Source organism: Cibotium barometz, chromosome 3, assembly GCF_041138505.1.
Source record: "Cibotium barometz isolate CiBa-2024 chromosome 3, ASM4113850v1, whole genome shotgun sequence".
NCBI classification, from domain to species: domain Eukaryota; kingdom Viridiplantae; phylum Streptophyta; class Polypodiopsida; order Cyatheales; family Cibotiaceae; genus Cibotium; species Cibotium barometz.
In genome coordinates this window covers 11678643-11692538 of record NC_141048.1, presented here as the reverse complement: position 1 = coordinate 11692538, position 13896 = coordinate 11678643, and the positions used below count along the sequence as shown (strand labels likewise).

Sequence of the window (13896 nt, the reverse complement as noted above, 5' to 3'; positions counted from 1 at the left end):
ACTAAAAGGCCTAGGGTAAGGTGCCCAACACACATAAGTGTGTTCACACGGGGAAAAGAACTGTGTCCAGTCACAGGGAAAAAGTGCCCGTGAGTAAGCTGGGTTCACACCTGAACTAGCCGGGAGTGGACATGACCAACAAACCCCCCTCAAGTGAATGGTGTGAACGGGTAGCAGCAGGGTGATAAAGCTGTGAATGCTGCCCTGCACTATGCTCCACAGTAAGAGTGAATTGCAGTGCCAATGGAAAAAGCAAGCACTATATGACGGGAAAAAGGAGAGTCCCCAATGTCATAGTGCTAATGCTAGAGCACAGTAGTACATAAATGCATCACCAGAAATGCATGGCAAAGATCATGTGGACATCAATTGAATCAAATCAAGAGGCATCGCATAATACCCCCCTGAAGGCAAGTACTGAATGCCAAGTTGAACTGCATGTAATCCACATCAATGCTCTGTAACTGCACTAGTGATAAGCATAAGAAGAGGTAGCAGATATACACGTGTAAAGGCAACAGGATCCAGAAGTCATGCCTGTGAGACATGCAGTGTAAGCTGCAGAAGTGATACCCATCATCAATGGAGGATCTGATGAGGAAAAAATCAGCAATGGTAGGGCTGATAAAAGTAAAAATTCAGCAATGGGGAAAGCTGAAAATGGGGAGAAAAAATGGGGGCTCGAGGCGGGCATCAGCCAATGCTATGAGAGGATAGGTAAACTCTCAGCGATGCCATGATCAGTGGCATGTATGGCAAATGTAAAGATGCATAATCCCACAATGAATAATATACATGTGACATGTCAAAACCATGAGAGCAAGCCAACATTGGCCAAGTGTGTAAAAGGCACTCCGAGTAAACATCACATGTGAGAAAGTGACAATGTCAACACTGTAGAAACAATCCCGCTGCAAGGGAAAACAGCATAAAAGGCATCTCCAGTAGACATCACATAAGAGAAAGCGTGTCATGTAGGCTGTAATGCCTGTGACCGACGGCAGACCGGATGGCCATATCCGGGGTTCAGTGGGAGAGGACGCCCATGCGGAGTCATGGGTGGCCAGGCTAGTGTGGACGGCAGGCCACACACTATATAGCCTGGGGGATGAGGGGCAATCCTCATTCTTCCTCTATGGCTGGGTGGTGAGCCAGAGGCCGTCCCCTCTTGTGGTAACGCCCGTAGCGGCGTTACGGATATCTAGCGTTACGGATATCTAACAAAGTGTCTAGCATAGACCAGCATAAGGGTCAACAAGCATAAATGACCATGAGGCATCACCAACTGCATGTGGGCAAGTAGAATCCCCCCCTGAAATGCATCTGCCAGACAATGCATACCATGGAGTACAGACTATAAAGCATAGTCATCAAAAGCAATGGCATCAGAAGACATCTCTGCAAGGAATGAAGATGTAAGTGTCAAGGCTGACACATGTGTAGCCAAATTGGCCTGATCTGCACCTGTGGAAGAAGATGCTAGCTTCTTCTTTTTTTCACTCTCAATACGCTTCCTGCATTCCTCTATGGTGTGCCTTGTTTTCCTGCAATAGTTACAACGCTTTTTCTTTTCAGGCTTGTCCTCTGTCTTAGGAGGATTCAATGGGCTAGGTTTAGGCCCAGATCTATTCCCACGAAAAGGAGCAGCCATTGCTGACTCAACAGACATCATGTTGTTCCTGTTGGAACGAGATTGCTCTTCACTAAGCAAGAGAGTCACAAGGTTGTCAAAAGTGACCGCATTAGGTGCATTGTCAGCCAACAACCGCAAAGTGGTGCCAAATGTCTGATAAGAGTCAGGCAAGTTGCGCAAAACTGTCTGAACAAGATAGCTATCTGTCAAAACCTCATCAATGTTAATGAGCTACTCTCGTAGGTCCTTCACATGCATAAGGTACTGATCGATAGAGTCACCTTCAAGCATGCGGTTAGTCTCAAGCTTGCCCTGAAGGTTAGCTACAAGAGCCTCATTGTGACGTGAATACAATGCCGCCAAGGTATCCCAAGCACCCTTTGCAGTGGTGCAAGATCGAATGTGCGGTATGATATACCTGCGGCACGAGAGAGCAATCAATGCATGGGCCTGAGCATCCCTAGCATCCCAAGTACGCTGCTGCTGAGTAGGAGGAAGACGAGGAGGTGGACCTGGAGGAGGACGAGCGGGAATCACTTCACCTTCCGCTAGAGCAGGTGAAAGAGGACGCTCCTAAGTGCCATCCACATACAACCATACATTTTTGGCAACCAAAACATGACGCATCATATAAGCCCACATAGGGTAGTTGTCCCCATTGAGCTTGTCCTCTTGAGATAGCATTCCAAAGAGGTCATTATTACTGTTGGCCATGATAGGATAGCAAATCTGTCACAAGTCACCACGAGTATGCAATGTCCAGCAAAACCGTAAGAATGCGGGGGATAAATAGCAGGATAACCAATGGACTGAAAGGGAACTCTTTCACTAGGAGAAATACATATGCATGTCCCAAATCTGCAAGTGTACTGCACGATGATGCAAATCTGTCAAAGTGTCCACAATGGCATACATATACTGCAGCAAACCACAAATGTATACATGTGCCGTGAAAAACACAATCAGCTGACGCCTGTAAGAGTTGTAAGTGCTCAAATCCTGTCAGATCAAATGTAAATTGGTCGAATGCTCCAAAAATGGGCTCAATGTAGAAAAGCCCTAATTTTTAGGCAACCAATTACCACATCTGAACGAGATGTGCACCTGTAAATCTGCTAATGCGATTGTCACCTGTTCCAAGTGCTGCAATGCCCAAAAATTGGGGGAAATGCCCCAATGCCAACCAAATGTGCCTGTAATACCCAAAAATTTGGGGGAAATGCTCCAATGCCAACCAAATGTGCCTGTAATACCCAAAAATTTGGGGGAAATACTCCAATGCCAACCAAATGTGCCTGTAATACCCAAAAATTTGGGGGAAATGCTCCAATGCCAACCAAATGTGCTTGTAATACCCAAAAATTTGGGGGAAATGCTCCAATGCCAACCAAATGTGCCTGCAAATAGTGCCAATGTCTGCAAAATAGTGCCAATTTTTGCAAAATCCCCAAATTTCTAGTGCAATTATGCACCAAATCTGCTGAAATCAATGCCAATGTGTGCCAATGTTGCAATTGCAGGCTCAATGGTGAAAAGCCCCAAATTTCAACAGGCAATTAGTGCAATTTCAAGTAAAAAATTTTCAATTTTGAGCTCAATGTTGAAAAGCCCCAAAAATAATGCTGTGTATTTAGCAATTTCTGAGTAATTTAAAAAATTGCAAAAATACCCCAAATTGTGAGCAGCTTCAATCGTGCAGGTACAGAAGCACAATCGGCGGGTACAGCAGTACGGGCAAGTACAGGGGCTGAGCAAGTTGGTGGCGCAGTACGGGTAGCATAGGGACGGAGCAAATTGGGGCAGTATGGGCACGACCGCCAGGCGTCGTATGGTGGCGCAGGTGACGGCAGAGGCGGTAGCGTATGGATCTGAGAGGCGACGAAGGCAGATCTGAAGGCGGCGACCCCAGATCTGGCAGGCGTTGAGGCGGCGGCGCACGGGCGATAGATCTGACAGGCGGATCTGAAGGTCGACGACGCACAACGGCGGTGGCGGCGGCGTACGCAGAGTGGCGGCGGCGGCGGTGCACACAGGGCGGCGCAGATCTGAGCGGCGGTGGCAACGCGCATAGAGGGCATATGGTCGTGGGCGCACCTGTACGGAGCAGAGAGTACACGCAGATCTAGAGAGAGAGTGTGTGGTGTCTAAAGTGTGCAATAGGCTGCAGCAAGGGGCAAACCCTAACCCCAATGTTTGGGAACAACAGGGTGTAACCCTAACCCTAACCAGGCTCTGATACCAATGTTGGGTAGGAGGGAAGCTAGCCTGCGCGCGCGCGCGCGCACACACACACACACACACACACACACACACACACACACACACACAACCTCAAGCACAGAGAAACGTGAGTGCTGGAAAAGATGTACTCAATAATGATATGAAATGAAAGTACGAGTACTAAAAGGCCAAGTGTGTTCACACGGGGAAAAAAACTGTGTCCAATCACAGGGAAAAAGTGCCCGTGATGAGTAAGCTGGGTTCACACCTGAACTAGCCGAGAGTGGACATGACCAACAAGTTGATTTCTTGCTGTGCATGGGAGGTCCAAGATGGATAGTCCAGACTATACTGAAAAGGGGGGAGACGGTCCATTTGGAGGCCGTGTGCATCAAACCTGTTGGCTACCTCCAAGTACCATGCTGGCGAGGATAATAATGGTGATGGTGCTGATGAGGTGGAGGGCACCTACCCTCTCCCTCTACCTCTCCTGATGTAACTACATAGATGACTCTAGTGCCAGCCTCGGAAGGCGATCCCTTTGAAGGGGAGAGAGAGAGAGAGGATGCTTGTTGCCATATTACCTTGACATCAATTTCTGCAATTCACTAGAAGTCATTGAATGTTTTCTTCATTGGTGTTAATTGTAAACAAGATTGGAGCTTTATTTTGTGTAGGCACTTGGAAGGATGCTAAAAGAAAAGCTTATTTGTGAAGGGCGGTCCCCATATGTTATACCTGTTGGAGGCTCAAACTCTTTAGGAGCATGGTTTGTATCTCCTTTTCTTCTTTTGACAAAGGAACTTTTCACTCGAGAATCTCTATACATCAATGGAATTTACATAGAGATAAATTTATTTCCAAACAGGGGTTATGTTGAAGCAATAAGGGAGATAGAAGAACAGGTGAAGGGAAATACGTGCAGTGCTAATGGGTTCGATGACATAGTTATGGCTTGTGGCAGGTCGGTTTGAATGCAAAAGGGTTTTCTCATCCAAATAACATGTGGGCTGTTTGAAGTCCTTTCCACTCTCTTAGTTTTCCTGAGACGTTTTACTTTACTAATATTGGCCACCATGTCATTGCTTTGCTTCTTTTAGTGGGGGCACAACAGCAGGATTAGCGCTGGCTTCCTACCTGAGCACTTTGAAAGCTAGGGTGAGAGGTCTTGTAAATTACTCATTGTAGCTCCTTCTCTGTGAAATTTTCTCATCGCAAATCATTCACCTCTACAGGTACATGCATATGGTGTTTGTGACAGTCCAGACTATTTTTATGATTATGTGCAAGGCCTCCTCGATGGGATGAATGCAAACATTGGTGCTCGTGATCTAGTCAACATTGTTGATGTAAGTTGGGAGAAATCATACTCACTAGAGAAACTTTGGCTGAGAGTAATAACCATAAACCACTTGTTAGATCTTTGCATTATGTAGGGTTGAAATCCTACCTATTTGGCTTCCTCTGGAGGTGAGCTCTCAAGGGTGAAAGTATGTGACATTTTTGGTATGGATTGGCTGTTGGAGTATGGCTTATATTCTTAATGGTCATGCAAGTTGTAACATGATTACCAGCTTGCCTGTTGGGGTGTTAGTTAATAATTCCATAAAATCAGGGTTAATAATAGCGTGTGGGGCCTATATGAGTTAGTGGATGTGCACATAACAGGTGTTGAGCCAAAATCAGGGTTATTAATAGCGTGTGGGGCCTATATGAGTTAGTGGATGTGCACATAACAGGTGTTGAGCCAACGGTGTGTGGGTTTTTGAGATAGTGCAATATGAAAGTTGTGTTTCTGACCCAGCATACATGTAATCGCTTGTGGAGTCAAATATCTTGCATTACTACCTTGGTTTTTGGAAGCAGGCAAAGGGTCTTGGGTATGCCATGAGTACAAGTGAGGAGCTCAAGACGGTGAAGGAAGTAGCTGAAACTACTGGAGTCATTCTTGATCCAGTCTACAGGTAAGTAAAGAGACTGCTGCATCATACATGTTTGCAATCAAGAGGCGCTTGTGTGCATTGCATTCAGCCATTGCTCTTGATAGTGAATCAGTAAAGAGTAGACAGCAATATGTGATTTACTTGCTCAAATGGTTGCTGTTTTTTGCCAGTGGAAAAGCTTTGGTTGGTTTGGTGAAGGACATGAAGGAGAAGCCGGAGAACTGGGTTGGCAGGAAAGTGCTTTTTGTTCACACTGGGGGACTACTGGGTATGTATGACAAGGTGCAACAATTGCAACCTTTGATAGGAAGGTGGCAGCGGTTTCAGATAGCGGAATCTGCTGCAGAAGCTGGCACAAAGATTGGAAGAATGTTTTAGACTCTCTCAATTGTTCCCCAATCAATGGAGACTTGGCGTTTTGCAAATGTTAGGTGGAGAACATCATGAATAGAAGCATCCCTTGCAAAATTAAAGCCTATCCTTGCAATCAGAGTACACAAGGCATGTGAAAATAAACGTGAAGGCCTTCATTGCATAAGCAGTTCCTAGACTTTGTATCTAAGGCCTCTCATGCATTCTTATACTCGCTCTCAACTGGACCCATTATCATTTCAATATGAAAATAGTAAAACCTTAATCAAAATGGTGTCTTTCTTATGTAATTTCAAACTTTCTTACGAGGGACTGGCATTCATGCTTCGTGCCAAAGTCCATGGCATCCTTTGCTACAGCTGCATATGCTATCAAGAAAGCAAGATGTTAATAAAGCCACGATAGGAATAACTTATTAATTAGGAAAATTAAAAAGGAGTTATTATTATTGCAGTGACAACTAGAATGCTTAAGTACTCTTACCCTCTTGATTGCTTGCATGTGTGCATTGTCAAAGTGCGATAAAAGGATGTGTCCTTGCGTTCACGTATAAATCTTGAAGCGCTTGAATGAAGTTGGACACTGTAATCCATACCATTTTTGCAGCACGTCTTCATGTGTGTCTTTCTTAAGTTTATATGAATAGCTTATAGAGCTTGAACGAGCATGAACATCAAGTCTCTGATTATATTCGAACGAGGAATCGATGGACATCGATAGAGATCTCAGAGTACATTGCAAGGTAGATAATTTCCAATTCATTATCACGATTGGATCCGAGTTACACGTGATTCATCAAGTCATAGGATTTTCGTACTCGTTTTTGTGAGAAGTTAAAAAAAAAACAATACATAAAGAATGGCGGGGAGTTGACAGTCTTTCTTGAAATTTTATAAACAAAGGAGAACATGCCCTTTTCACGTTTCCTAAATAGCACTTTCGATCTGTGGGCCAAAACACTTTTAGTGTTGAAGGTGTCCATTAGTCCTATGTATTGATTCGTGATACAAAACTTATTTTCAAATGTGGTAATGAATTTGTAATTTTTTAATTTGCAAGGTACTTTTGAATTCCCATCAAACATAAGAGCATGCTTCAAGCTTATCGATTGCGGATGTCAGTCTAGCATTGATTACGGATGTCAATCTAGCATTGCTTCCAAGTATGCTTTCAAATTCATGGCCAAGGGCACAAGGCCGGTTCTTTGCTCTCTCTACTTCTTAGTATGCAAGGGTGCAAGGCCACTTCCTCTCTACATCAGTTTCCAGGGCACAAGGTATGTTTTATTCTTCTTTACGCTCTGCAAGTGGGCTAGGGCACATGGCCTTGCCTCTTCTTTTCTCTTTGTTGCATAGGCAACCAAGGGCATGTGGCCCTTTCATTTCTCTCCTTACACCTCTACGCTGGTGGCCAAGGGTCCTAGGCTAGAAGCCCACTCTTGGCTTGCTGGGCAGCAGCAGCAGCGGCCAAGTGCTCTGATCATGCGAAGAGTTCTGACAGTATTCATTTTGAATGCCAGAGCATAGAGCCATATAACAAAGATTACGTATCTAGTCCTCTCTTGCTCCCAAGGGAGGGCCTTGTAGAGAAGAAAGTCAATAACTTTCATGAAAAACCTTTTGGCAGGTTCTTGGTTTGGTCCGGTGCTGTGCCATTGCTCTGTGAGTGAAGGCTCGAGAAAAGTAAAATACCTGAAGCCTGCAAGGAAGAGATCCTTGCCACTAAATGTAAAGTAAGCTCTGAAGAGATTCCTGCTATGACTAAGGCACACATGCTCTATCCATTCTTTCCCTTTCTCCTCTAACTCACAGGCATGCAAAGGTGCAAGCTTCTTTCTTCTCTCACTGTGCAGGCGATCACGACCCTTTGTGTCCTTCTCTTTGTTTCTCCTTGCTCGTGTTGGTTGGGCTGCCCAGGGCGGGCAAGGCTTGTTTCTTTGTTTTTTTTTCTTTTTCTTTCTTTGTTGTGCTCACGTGCTAGCGTAGGTGGGCCAGCCCTTCGTTTCTTTGTCCTCACCTTTTGCACGATGACCAAGGGCAAGCCTTGCCTTCTGCTCTGACAGGCGGCCCTCTTTACACTTCCCTTGTTTCTCCACGTCGGCTGTCCACGTCTCTTTGCACTTCTCGTTGCACTGGGGGTAGCCAAAGGACAAGAGCGGGTGATGGTGGACAGCAAGAGGCAGAGACGGAGGCATTGAGAGATGAGAGAGAAAAGGGGGAAACATGGTCGAAAATACGTACCTGTGTCCATTTTTAGCGTGCACGTCTACTTTTTTAACCTCCACGTGGTCTTCTATGGATGCTTGCTTTTGTACAAGCATCTAAGGCTACCGAAGGTAAACACGGGGATCAACAAATAACAAGTCCTCCTCCTTTTGGAAGGTAGAAATAACTATAGGTTTCAACGTATAAACGTACCATAACTAAAAGATGTTTACTAGTATATTGAGTAATATGAGGGACACATACATTATGAAGATGTGTCTTCAATATGATTAAAAAATGTACAATAAATATCAACCCAAGTCTCTCTCTCTCTCTCTCTCTCTCTCTTTTGCACGCTTCCTATAATTTTCTTTTCTTTTCTTTCTTTCTCTTCCCCAAACAAAGTAGGCATGTGCTTATTTTATTACACACACACACACACACACACACACACTCACACACGAACACACATGCATGTACGTGTACATGTGCATGCGCGCGCGTGCGCACACACACACTCTCTCTGGGATACGATGCATACCACTGCCAATTCACCCGCGCGGGGGGGGGGGGGGGGGGGGGGGTTGGTCCACTTTCGAGGATCATGCACTATGAGTACTAGCGTGATGTCTAGGCCTATTTCTCTTGGAGATGTCACCACTGAGACAGGCTATGTACCAAATGGTGTGCTTATGAGTAGGAGGACACCACTGAGACAGGCTATGTACCAAATGGTGTGCTTATGAGTAGGAGGACACTTAGCCCAGGCACACACGCTAGCGCCGTATCATGAGCACATGCCCATGGGGAATTACTACTGAGGGGGCTTGCCAGATCCAACAGACTCAACGACCCCAACCACAGAGGAGAGGCCCTTCTATGTGATAGTTCCATTTTCAAAATCTACTTCAATATCGGAACCGTCCTCCCCTAGTAGTGGATGTATCTTACCTTACTGATGTGGATTTAGATGTAGATAGTAATGGCACACCAACACTGACATGATGCATGTACATCCCAAGGATAATTTAGACAAGTCTTCTTTTATCTATTTCATTTCATCTATTACCAGAATTTTTTAATAGAGCTTTGTAACTTTTTAACTCATAGACCTTTATAGTTTTTGGAAGACGTTTAGTAGACTTCTCTCTCTCCCTCTCATCCTCCCCTTGCCCGTCCCCCCGTCCCCCCCCCCCCCCCCCCAAAAAAAACACACGCACTCACTAAATAATTTACCTATCTAAAGAATTATTTGTTAAATATTTTGTTTATCATTTATTACATTTATATCTGTAATTTTACTATAAATAATAAGACCTAAATAATAATTATTTCCTTTAAACTTTTGTATAGCTTATGGGGCTGACTGTGTGTGTATGTGTGTGTGTGTGTGGAGAGAGAGAGAGAGAGAGAGAGAGAGAGAGAGAGAGAGAGAGTATCTGTGAGGTGATAAAAATGACCCCATGAGACATGTACAAGAAATATTTCCATTACAAGTGTAAAACATCAATTAAGGACTAAGAGTATAATAAGGCAGACAAATAAAATAAAAGAGAGCATATTAATCAATTAGTGTGGCTTTTGTGGTTAAAGGGCATGAGCGATGAAAATTGATACTTGATCCATTGGCTGCGATTTTTTTGAATGAGGGCCAAGATAAAAACTAAGAAGGGCTATTTTTTCTCAAAGAGTAGAAAAGCAATGTAAGTATAATTGGGTTGATAATAGTCCTATCTTTTTCTTGATGAGGCGGATTCCTTCATGAATTACCCCCAAGTAAAATGTAAATTTGCTCACTTGGTGGACGTCAACCAATACCAAGTTTTCTCGCTAAGGGCACCCCAAAGTAAAATTGAATTCTCAAAGCATGAGAAGAGTTTTAGTCAGAAGACCCCTTTTTCTTTATTTTATGCTAAGTTACTTGTTTGAGCTTCTTGAGAGAGAAGTGCACAAACTTGAGCTTTTCACCTTTATTCACAATTTAGTATAAGCTCCTTCACTTGAGCTTCTTGAGAGAGGAGTGCACAATCTTGAGCTTTACATCTTTATTCACACTTTAGTATAAGCTCCTTCACTTGCTGCCTCATTGTTGGCTATCTCCTTCAAGTGGACCCAAGATTGGGCAAACCTAACGTATGGGTCCCTCCTCTCACATGCCATTAGAAAATCTTGTTCCCAACTTTTAGCTTAAGTCTTTTTTCTTCCAATCATAGTAAAGTTGTGTTTATCTCTGCCTCTATATGAAACACATGGGAGAAGAAGAAGAATACCACACACTCTTTTAGATGTTGGGTATGTAGAATTTAATAATGTCACTTAATCCACCATTCCCATTATGTCATGTGATGGTAACCTCTCTTGGATTCTGGTGAGGTCACTCCCTTGAGAAAATGCCATGGTAATTTAATTGGGAGGTGATACCTTGCCATAGCCATAGTTTATAGTTGCAACAACCTTACAAAACCCTCCACCTCCCTTGCTATCTCTTTGGATAGGGTAGGTACATTGCACCTACTATAAAGACCCTAAGATTTGACGGGAAGGCTATCTGACAATCTAGGCTTGTTAATTTAAAATAGAAACTTGACATATTGAGACCTTAAAAAGTATTATGTATCCCCTTATAGAACATCTTATCTCATCTCATTAAAATTTTTATTATAGTTGAAGTATGGTATCATATGCTTCTTACTTGGTTGAACTAAATGAGCTATTTATAATGCTTGGCTGCCGGGCCACATTATCAATGAAACTTAATGGACCTTGAGGCTATTGCATCTCTAGTCACTAACCTTCATTCAACTTATAAGCCTATATGGAAGGCATGAGCATATGGTGATGAAAGGGATATCCCTCAATAACACAAATGTATCCATTTATTTTGAAGGTAATTCCATAGGGTGGGCGTACAAAGTGCCAGTTTATGTAATTTCATTTTGAAGGTATTTTAATAGGGTGGACCTACAAACCTACAAAGTGTAAGTTTACGACTTTTTACTCAAATTAAAGTGCTTTTTCAAATTCTCTTTCAAGCAGAGAGAGAGAGAGAGAGAGAGAGAGAGAGAGAGAGAGAGAGAGAGAGAGAGAGAGATGTGACAATGGTTGTTCCTCAAAAGCTTTCTTGAAAGGATTACATGCCTCTCGTCAAAGGAAATCCATAGTGTGTGTAAAGCAATGCAATGATGAATAGACCACAAACAAGCTGGAACTTGAGGAGGTATGTTTACAATATTTTGCTGATGTGTTTGCACCTCCACTTGCTTCTATTACACAAGTTTGTGTGGCCCATCAAACTTTGTTGGATACTCTGAGATGACAAGTATAATGACACAACAAGAGGCTCATGACTTTGAAACACGATTCACTAATGATGAGCTTAACGATGCACTAAAAGCATTGAGAGTAGATGGAAATCTCTAGGATAGTGCCTTTCATGCATTATGGGATAGGATAGTGCCTTTCATGCATTCTGGGATCTTGCGAAAGGCACTATCCTCTCCATGATAAACCATTGTTGGACATAGGGATGCTGCCAACTTCTTGGAAGGAAGGACTTGTCAAGCTTGTGCCTTAAAAAAAATTATGCGAAATGATTTTTGATTGGTGTCCTATTACTTTAATGCACGTGATATACAAACTTATCACAAAAATGCTAGTTGTTTGGGACATCATAGCATAGCGGAGGCTACACTCCAACCCACACACTTGTCAATCCGTGAATGCAACCCGGTTAGCGCATAGAGGCTATCCCGAATGGGAGAAGAAGAGTTAACCACACACTAATGACTTCTAGTCCTACTCAATCCTTCTTCATCACTCAAGCAATCAATCTTACATAATCAAAGCATCAAGATTAGGCTACACTTAAGCACACAAATGCAACTTATGCAAGGAACCTAATATGCAAAGAGCTATCACACAAGCCTCAACTACACATTATTTCAAGCACAAGCTTCATCACAAGCACTCTACAACTCACAAATCAAAACATCATTAAGAAATCTAGATTAGCAAGTGTGTAGACTAAAACCTCATATCATTGAAAATGTAAAGAATAGAGAGTACAAGATTGAAGCATGAATGGAGATGGAGAGCCTTGGGAGAGCACTTGAGAAGGAGCTATGGAGCAAGCTCTCTCTATGAGCCTCTCAACCAAATGACCAAAGAGTCCTCTCTAGCTCTCAAATGGGCCACCTTTTATACAAAAATTCTAGAACTCCCACAAGTTCCCATGTGGGATTATTGTCAAGCCCTCTCCCACATTCATCTACAACTTTGAACTCTTTTTAAGAGCCCTAAGTGTCTTTTTTGTTGCATCCTTGTATTGATCTTCATTCGTCATGCAACACTCCCCCCTTCCTATTTTGCGCACGTCCTCGAGCGCGGTAGTAGCAAGAGCTGCAACAAAAAAACAATGGATACAAGTAAAGTCTCTTATTGAAAAAAAAGAAAAGAAAAGAAAAACCAGCAATGATAATTTCACACGTGAGCATACAAGTGCAAGGCTGATTAAAGTTTTAATGAGTACTAAAATAGGTGAGTAAAGACTAGTCAAAGTGAGACTTAAGTGGTAGATAGTGCTATGCAAAGGCAAGTGTGCTTTGTACACCGCCAGTTATGACCGCAGTCTCAATGTCCTACAAGTATATAAGTTATTCCTAAGTGGCAAACCTACTCCTAAATATGAGCAAAGGTGATTGGAACTCATTTTTTTTTTTGATGTGTGTGTAGAAGGTGATAAAGATTAAGGTTCCATCCCAAAGAGACCCAAGCAATGGCCAAGAGACCTCCGCCAAGAGAATCTAAAGACCGCTAAGTATCTCAAGGGCGACAAACCCTTTTTCTTTCTTTTATGACCTAAGGAGTACCCCATGAAGATGAGGGCATCGATCTCGAGGGCCCATAGTGTACCCCAGAGTCCTACCAACATCCATCAAGGCGATAGATTCCTCAAAGGTCTTTTTCTGAAGCTTTTCGACATCAGTGTTCACCCCATGGAATCCAAGGCATCGGCCCCAAGGTGCTAAGACAACCCCAGGTCCTACCAAGCATTTCTCATGGCTGTGGACACGTCATGTCTCAATTCACTTTGTACATATTTTTTTTAGGGTATAATTTTTTTATAAATTATTATTACTCCTAGCACCTAGCTCATATTTAAGAGGTAGCTACCACTAGGGATAACTAATATACCTTGAAAGCATAAGAACTTGGCATATTCCCTTGGTATATATCCTGCACTGTCTTTAGATAGAAATATCTTTTACTAAGTCTTCTAAGACTCTAGAATTCACTCACCATATTTTAACAACTAATCAAAAACTTAAACCAGCCAACATTGTGTGAACATGCAAACCATATATTCGAAAGATAAGAGCACATAAAGAAATAAAGATTAAGATTTGAATACACCTGTTGTAGTGCCCTGTTGATGTTGTTCGTTTGCATTGATGCATTGTTGATTTTGTGCAGATTGCTCCTCCTTGATCTTTGTAGGCGTAGCATGTCTCCCCCCTTCCTAATT

General features: G+C 43.0%; 1 protein-coding gene across 1 annotated transcript in view; it reads left to right on the top strand.

The window, feature by feature from the left end:
* D-CDES (D-cysteine desulfhydrase) overlaps positions 1-6439 on the top strand; it is a 38730-nt gene extending 32291 nt beyond the window's left edge. The window contains exons 5-10 of the mRNA XM_086773097.1: positions 4531-4622; positions 4722-4817; positions 4954-5011; positions 5089-5202; positions 5720-5817; positions 5967-6439. Of these exons, the coding sequence (XP_086629223.1) occupies positions 4531-4622; positions 4722-4817; positions 4954-5011; positions 5089-5202; positions 5720-5817; positions 5967-6174 (666 nt within the window). The 3' untranslated portion in view covers positions 6175-6439. The remainder of the gene's footprint in view (positions 1-4530; positions 4623-4721; positions 4818-4953; positions 5012-5088; positions 5203-5719; positions 5818-5966) is intronic.
* Positions 6440-13896: the final 7457 nt, after the last annotated feature.